This window comes from Procambarus clarkii, chromosome 39 (genome assembly GCF_040958095.1).
Source record: "Procambarus clarkii isolate CNS0578487 chromosome 39, FALCON_Pclarkii_2.0, whole genome shotgun sequence".
Lineage (NCBI taxonomy): Eukaryota > Metazoa > Arthropoda > Malacostraca > Decapoda > Cambaridae > Procambarus > Procambarus clarkii.
In genome coordinates, this window is record NC_091188.1 from 17,727,258 (window position 1) to 17,736,007 (window position 8,750).

The 8,750-nt window shown below is 38.7% G+C and overlaps 1 protein-coding gene across 1 annotated transcript in view; it reads left to right on the forward strand.

Moving 5' to 3' along the window:
- LOC138372578 (uncharacterized) overlaps nucleotides 1-8,439 on the forward strand; it is a 323,726-nt gene extending 315,287 nt beyond the window's left edge. Inside the window, exons 2-3 of the mRNA XM_069338060.1 lie at nucleotides 6,208-7,024; nucleotides 8,323-8,439. Coding sequence (XP_069194161.1) covers nucleotides 6,419-7,024; nucleotides 8,323-8,439 — 723 coding nt within the window. The 5' untranslated portion in view covers nucleotides 6,208-6,418. The remainder of the gene's footprint in view (nucleotides 1-6,207; nucleotides 7,025-8,322) is intronic.
- The last annotated feature ends 311 nt before the right edge of the window (nucleotides 8,440-8,750 follow it).

Consider the following 8,750-nt stretch of genomic DNA (forward strand, 5'->3'; position numbering starts at 1 on the left):
TTTCCTTCAAATGATATAAAGCAAACGGGTCGATAGGTCGACTCAATTGATCTTTTTTCACTGTTAAAAATCGGAGCCACATTTCAAACTTTTCACTTTTCCGTTATTCATCTCAACTATAATATTTTTTTTTAAACATACAAGACTAAAGCACTGACTTAAATTCTTGTCCTGGGGAGCTGATGGGTTTTAAGTAAAATATTCATTTAAGAAATTCCTCCTGGCAGCCACTAAAGTAGTTAACTTCTCTTAACCACTAACTCTACTAAGCGGTATGGCATAATACGAAGTCCTTCGCCAAGAAATAGACAAAGTACATATTTGGAGTATCACGCATTTCTTTGTCACCTGTTGTCTGACCAATCTCAGTTTTATGTGTGACAGTCTTCTTTCCAATCTTTGTTTGATATATATGTTAGAGAACACATTATCTTTTCTCTTTGAATTTCCCGTCAACTTGGTCAATTTATCTTGGCATCATTTAAATCGTTGTCAGGTCCCTTCTATTATTATAACATTAAATATAACCAATATCTTTAAACAGTTAGATCTAATCTGAGAAACTCAAAGTCAAACATGACTTCGGCTGATGCTGCTCACTCACCGCCTCACGGGACCAAGGCTCGTGTAAAACACCAGTTTCCTATAGTGTTTACAGGTACACACTACCAATAAAAGTTTTACAAAGAACAATCCCAATATTGTCTGTAGAATATTGCAAGATAACTCAGACATTTTTTAAATTTTTATAAACAAAAATATATAAAATTCTGCTTAATATTCAAAATTGGGTCGTAGGTTATTTTAATGATGTTACCACTAATGGCCACTGAAAAGCAATAGAGGGGTTTATACAATAGAGGTGCAATCTGCATGGCTGGATCTACAAATATTTTAATATTGATTAGCAAATTTCAGGAATACTGATAGGATGAATGACAACATATCAAAATCGTTTAAATATTCATATTGTTGATTAAACAGTAGTCCAGGAGATCAAAATTATTTTGCAGTTATGCGTTGAAGGTTACAGTAGTCAATTGAACGTTTTATTAGATCGAGGATATATGCTGAATATTTTGATTGTGGACCAGAATAATTTAGTCGACAACGTGTAGCCAAGTTAATTCTGGCAACTACTATAACACATTGCTGAGTTTAATTACGTTGCTGTCAATATGAGTGGTAGTAATTTTAAACTTCTCTATTTTACTCTTCTTTTAATTTTGAATTTATTTTGTGTATGATAAGAACCAGTTCCTTCAGATTTTGTCACCGTAGTTCAGGAAAATTTGTGTATCCTTCTAAAATTTGGGAGCTTTAAGCGACTTTAGTTCTGAATATTTGGATAATGAATTTTGTAACGTATAACGGATATGATTCGCCTTAAAACAGTCTCCGTGGTGTAGTGGTAAGACACTCGCCTGGCGTTCCGCGAGCGCTATGTCATGGGTTCGTATCCTGGCCGGGGAGGAATTTACTGGGCGCAATTCCTTAACTGTAGCCTCTGTTTAACGCAACAGTAAAATGTGTACTTGGATGAAAAAACGATTTTTCGCGGCAGGGGATCGTATTCCAGGGACCATAGGATTAAGGACTTGCCCGAAACGCTACGCGTTCTAGTGGCTGTACAAGAATGTAACAACTCTTGTATATATCTCAAAAAAAAAAAAAAAAAAAAAAAAAAAATACAGTGTTGTATTAAATAGTTGCGAAAATGCTCTATACACTTTCATTAGTTTGATAAAGAAAGAAGAATGCAGAATAAAGAAAACACTAATTCTTGGATTAGATGAAAATATTTATGTGATTATTAATTGCATTTTTTTATAATATAAATTTAACCTTTACGAATAATATCATAAAATATATATCTGATTAAAAATTTCTTAGTATCTGTAAAATTGAGGTTTACATGTGGGGAAACTCCAGGCAGCTATTCTCTTTTTTAAATTGACTTTAATAAGATAAAGTTCTGTCATATTTATTTTCTTAGTAAGTATGAATTAATTGAGTGAACTGTATGTACTTGATTAAACTGCCTGAAATTATCTCACACACTGTGGGGGGGTGGGGGACAATTAGTAGCTTAAACCACTTTGAGATGGCTCCTTCTTAAACTACCAACTGTTTACCCATTATTATAATATTATATCTTACCACATATGGTTATCTTGAGGTTATCTTGAGATGATTTCGGGGCTTTTTAGTGTCCCCGTGGCCCAGTCCTCGACCAGGCCTCCACCCCCAGAAAGCAGCCCGTGACAGCTGACTAACACCCAGGTACCTATTTTACTGCTAGGTAACAGGGGCCTAGGGTGAAAGAAACTCTGCCCATTGTTTCTCGCCGGCGCCTGGGATCAAATCCAGGACCACAGGATCACAAGTCAAACGTGCTGTCCGCTCGGCCGACCGGCTCCCCACAATGGTGGTCTAATCTACTAGTAATAATTACTAATTATGAATGCTAATACTACTATAACAAAGGAGGGCTTAGCTGAGCCTGTAGTAGGGGCCTGCTAAGGCTGGGTATATTAGCATCAATATGGGTGTGGCCCTGTGCCTCTTGTGCCACGTAATGGCGGCTGGTGGGAGGGACAAGGCTTGGCAAACAGCTAGGTTAATTATGTTTATGGTCCAACTGTCTGCACAGCTTCTTGCTGCTCCTATCACAATTTACCTGTATGGGATGCAAGGAATTAATCAAAGTTCCCTAAACATATCAATTACAGGTATGACATGAAGTGTGAGGACTGTAAAATGGAGTACACGTACATTGTGGTTGGGGTGTCCATACCTATAACCGACTATCTTATAAATGAACAAATGTGCACACTATAATTTCAACTATACAATACTTGATAAGCCAGATACAGGAGTGCTCTAGTTGAATTAGTGGTGTCGCTATGGTAGTTTCTTGTGACAGAGTAGGTCTATCCAATGTGACCAGTAACGCTAGCACTCTTTGTTGTTGTTCAGTCAGTGGGAGCGTCAGTAAGTGACACCCTGGGCTACCAACGTCCCTGAGAGCCTGGTTCTACTCCTCAAGTAATTTTACATTAACAAGGGAACCAAGCTACATTTTGGTGTTAGTAATTATATTCAGTCTTGTTGATTACTTTTTTGTTAAATCTAGATACAAAACTGTTCTATTAACAGTATTAGAACATTGTAATATACGTGGCATTGATGACGTCACGGAGTATCCCATTATCTTTCCTGAAGGGAAAACAAAAAAGGGAATACTATGTTATGTGTGTGTTTGTGTATGTGTGTGTCGGATTCCGACATTACAAAATTCCTTGCAGAATATGTAATATATCGGGCTCGAGAGCTGGAGTCTCCCAGTGCTCAAATGAATGAAATGTTAATTTCCACGATAGTGACTGACAGTTTATATGACATGGGATCACTATATGCCTTGGACTTAAGCAATAGCTGGGAGAAGGACAAAATTTCAGATGGGCAGCAGTCTGCTGCGTCTGAAATCTTCACTTCTCTTCCGCCTGGGTGGCCTGGTGGAAGAGCTTTTGCCTCACGCTCTTGGGGTCCAGAGTTTGAGTCTCCCAGTGCCCAAGAAAATGTAATGTTTATTTGCTCTCTACGATAGTTTGATGACAATTTATATATATATATATATATATATATATATATATATATATATATATATATATATATATATATATATATATATATATATATATATATATATATATATATGTCGTACCTAGTAGCCAGAACGCACTTCTCAGCCTACTGTGCAAAGCCCGGTTTGCCTAATAAGCCAAGTTTCCATGAATTAATGTTTTTTCGACTACCTAACCTACCTAACCTAACCTAACCTAACATTTTCGGCTACCTAACCTAACCTAACCTTTAAAGATAGGTTAGGTTAGGTTAGGTAGGGTTGGTTAGGTTCGGTCATATATCTACGTCAATTTTAACTCCAATAAAAAAAAAATTGACCTCATACATAATGAAATGGGTAGCTTTATCATTTCATAAGAAAAAAAATAGAGAAAATATATTAATTCATGAAAACTTGGCTTATTAGGCAAATCGGGCCTTGCATAGTAGGCTGAGAAGTGCGTTCTGGCTACTAGGTACGACATATATATATATATATATATATATATATATATATATATATATATATATATATATATATATATATATATATATATATATATATATATATATATATATTCACATATCTCCATTTTATACGCATATTCATATGTTACTCAGCTGGCGCAGTCATTTGAATACTGAATTAGTAAACATGAATACAAGCAATACTTTTTTAATCAAGTCACATTTTTAATAGCCAAACTGGTCTGCCGACGAAGGTTTTTCTGGCATAACATTTCAGACAACAAGAATAATTATGGGAAAAGGTTCATAATTTTATTTTATTTTATATTCTCCTTTGCATTATAAAGTTAGAGGAATGAAGGAATTTTTTGAAGATTTTGAAAAATTACAGGATAATTAAATCTTCGATAAAAGGTTAGCAAAATAATATTTTTAAACAAAATATTTTTTCCTTCAACTTACACTCTTTCTTATTGCACAAATAATTTTCTCGTGCCCGGTAAAATATTGCGTAGCCTAGAGTTGTTGCGCAAGTTTCCAGCAAGTTCATGGTGGTGAAGACTGCCGCCTCGCTGCATTATATATATATATATATATATATATATATATATATATATATATATATATATATATATATATATATATATATATATATATATATAAACCTATAATGAAATTGGCATTTTCCTTGTGGATCACCACACTGCTGTGCTGGAAAGGGAAGCTGACCGCTCTAGGGTCTCGTCTAGCTTACCTTTGAATCCACATCCCTGAAAAGGCCTCTGAATCGTTCTCTACCTGGGCCAGGGGTCACAGGTCCCAGAGGGACACAAATGCGGTCAGTTGTCACGGTAGTGTGAATATCTGCCTGGGTGCACTGGCATGTATTGTCCCTCGCTATCTGCCTATCGTTCTTTCTCGGGCCGTTCCTTGGGACCAGATGCAATTGCAAGGGACGTTACTAGTTCCAGGGGTAACTAAGAAGCAAGATGGAGTGAACAATAACGGTCCTAAGAGGGTGTGCAACACACAGAGACGGACTCCCTTCTTTTCTTAAGCTAGCAATATCGGAACTTCAATAACGTATTATTTACAGATTGGTATTTTTAACAGGAGTTCATTAATAAAGACTCTGTAACTGTTTCAAATAAGATTTACGCATTACTCGAGCAACAGACGAACATTAGGATATGAGGTAGTCAACGGAAGAATAGTACACAGAAGTAGTCAACAGGAGTAGGCAACAGAAGTAATCAACAGGAGTAGGCAACAGGAGTAGGAAACAGAAGTAATCAACAGGAGTAGGCAACAAATGAGGTCAACCTAAATATTCAATAGGAGTAGACCACATGATTACTCAATAGAATTGGTTTATATGAGGAATTAACACATGTTATAAATAAGTACAGACAACAGAAGTAGGAAACAGAAGTATTCAACAAAAGCATTTAACAAAAACATTTATAGGTATTGCTAACAGTAGTAGTCAACAGGAGAAGTGAACAAGAGTAGACGACAGGAGTAGTCAACAGTAGTCACCAAAAGTAGTCGACAGGATTAATCAATAATAGTAGTGAACAACAATAGTCACCATTAATCAATACGAAACTGTAATGAACAACAGAGAGAGCACTAGAACTGCCATATAATGTATAAAAAACAGCAAGACACATTATCAATATAAACCTATGAAGACGAGTGATTGCAAAGCTATTCACTGAAAATTGGGTAAATGCGCTGAGACTCGGGAAAGGAAATAGCAAATAGGAATAGAAAGTGAAAAAGGCGTTCCTCCTGCCGTGCATGTTATTCATTAAACCTGGAAATACTGTTCCAGATCTTCTTCTCGCGACTCCCACCTCCATGTCGACTATTTATAAAATTCTGAAATTTATTGGAGCAGGAGCCTGGCAAATGAGCTCTACTGTGCATCAGCGTAATTAATATTCCCCTTGTGTTATTTTCTTCCTCGCGTATCTTACAGGAGGGGGAAAATACGCCCCCGTTTATATTAGAGTAGAATTACACACAAAATTGTTCTTTGGCTACTAAAAGTCCCCACAATTTCCATTCATTTGATACAAATTAATGCTCGTTTTCTCTTTTTTTCAGGTGGAGAAAATGAAGGGACGAAGGTCAGGATAGGACTGAGATGATTCGAGCTGGCGGCGACGTCTGAACCAGACCGCCTGGAATTGGATTTACTTTCCGAGATCAACTTCTCCTTCGTCGAGAACTTCATCAATTGTGATCTAAACAAACGATATCCAGTGTTACTGGTCGTATCCAATAAGTCTTCCAAGACTTACTGAACCTGTGAAAAATGAAGGAACCCAAAGAAGACAAGTATCATTTGTTTTGGTTTGTTTCCCTGACAACCACCACGACATTGAGAGGAAGTGCTCGGCACTCTCCACTTTCCTTCGTTGCCCTGGTAATGGTTCTCCTGGCACTCTTGGCCCTCTTGGCACCCCACGTCGAGGCTCAGAGCGCCACCAAGGTGTCGGAGACTCACGGGATAAACTTCCACCACAAGCGAGATCACTGGTACGGTGAACTGAAAGATCAGCCACAGTTAAGAATTGAGTCGAGTGTCCGAACGATTCCCAGTCAAACGTCGGGGTGGAAAAACGACGCCAAAGGTCCTTACGGCGGGTCTTACGCCAACCCCAAGTGGCAGGAGACCGTCAGAACCACCCATAACTCCCTCCCGAAGACGGCTTCAGAGCACGAACAGGAGGAGGAGGAAGAAGAGGAAGAGGACCCGACAGACCGGCAAAAGCGAACGGAAGCGGAGCAGTCAGTAGCGAGCAGCTGGCAAGGCAGCTCTCGCCTCACCCTGAAGGAGGGGGGCTACGAGGGTCTGGTGGTTGATGTCAGCAGTAAGGTGCCACAAGATGACTGCCGCACCGTCATCGATGGCTTACAGGTGAGTTCCAGCTCCGTGCCCAGGTATTGACCAGGTACTCGTCTAACAGGTATTGACCAGGTACTCGTCTAACAGGTATTGACCAGGTACTCGTCTAACAGGTATTGACCAGGTACTCGTCTAACAGGTATTGACCACAATCATCACTCGGGTATTGACGTGTGTCCAGATTCGTCATATGGTTATCAGTCAACGCACTGACTCCTCGTTCAGGAATTGACCAGTTTTCAGGCTCATCACTCAAGTTTTGACCGGTGTGCAGGTTCATCATTAGGGTACTAACCAGAGTCCAGACTCATCACTCAGGTATTAATTAGTGTAAAAACTCATCTGTCAGTACTTTACCCATGTGCACATGCGCCGCTCAAATATTTACCTATGCCCAAACTCATCGCTCTAGATTTGATAATTGTCCAGACTCATCACTTGGGCATTGACTATTGTCCAGACTCATCACCTGGGCACTGACTATTTTCCAGACTCATCACCTGGGCATTGACCATTGTCCAGACTCATCACCTGGGCATTGACCATTGTCCAGACTCATCACTTGGGCATTGACCATTGTCCAGACTCATCACCTGGGCACTGACTATTTTCCAGACTCATCACCTGGGCATTGACCATTGTCCAGACTCATCACTTGGGCATTGACCATTGTCCAGACTCATCACTTGTGCATTGACCATTGTCCAGACTCATCACCTGGGCATTGACCATTGTCCAGGCTCATCACCTGGGCATTGACCATTGTCCAGACTCATCACTTGGACATTGACCATTGTCCAGACTCATCACCCCGATATTGACCAGTATCCAAACTCATCACCCCGATATTGACCAGTATCCAAACTCATCAGTAAATGAATTGACCGGTGTCCAGACTCGTCACCCCGGTAATGACCGGTGTCCGGACAATAGCTTAGTTCCCCATACTTCCTCTATATTTTCTTCATTCCACGCCATTGATCTCTCCCCGAAATAAAACAAGAAAAAAATCTTGAATGTGAAAAATAATTATTCAATATATATGTAAAACGCGTTATAAACCGGCCAGCATGAATGCATCAACAATTTTTGTAGACGTCAAAAACTAATATCAACTCAAGTTCATAATAAAAAGGATAAAAAGACCAAAAAAAAGGAGTGTAAAAGATAAGGCAAAAGATGAAACTTGCCTAATTAACTTTACCAACCATGTCTGGAAGGAGTCATTTTCTTAATTAAATAGGCAAGATAATGAACTCGGAGAGGTGGGTAGCATATCAACTTTTATTTCAGTTAAATTTAACTTAAAGATGCAGGAAGCCTTAAGAACAGCCGCCGCTTCCTTATTGGCCGGGTCGTGGAAGGAAGGCGGAGCCAAGCTCCGCATTGACCAATCACAGAGCAGGATTATAAGAGCTATTCTGTAATTCTTTAATGCTGTTAAAAAAACAAAAAGAATGTCCATATGTAATGAAATAAATCCACTCCAAAGGCTGCCGAGCAAAAACAATTCTCCAACTCTCAGTCTGAGAAATTCCCGAGAGATAAATAAACAAACGAAATGAATAAGAGAAGAAAAAAAAAAGATGAGAGATAAAGAAACGTAAATATTTGCGTTTCATTAACCTTCGTACATTACGCAAAGGAAACCCTTTTTTAGGTAATACTATAAAAATTTTCCTCTAAATATCACTCATTCCTAGTTTTAAACCATTCTCGTACGACCTAAACATCCATA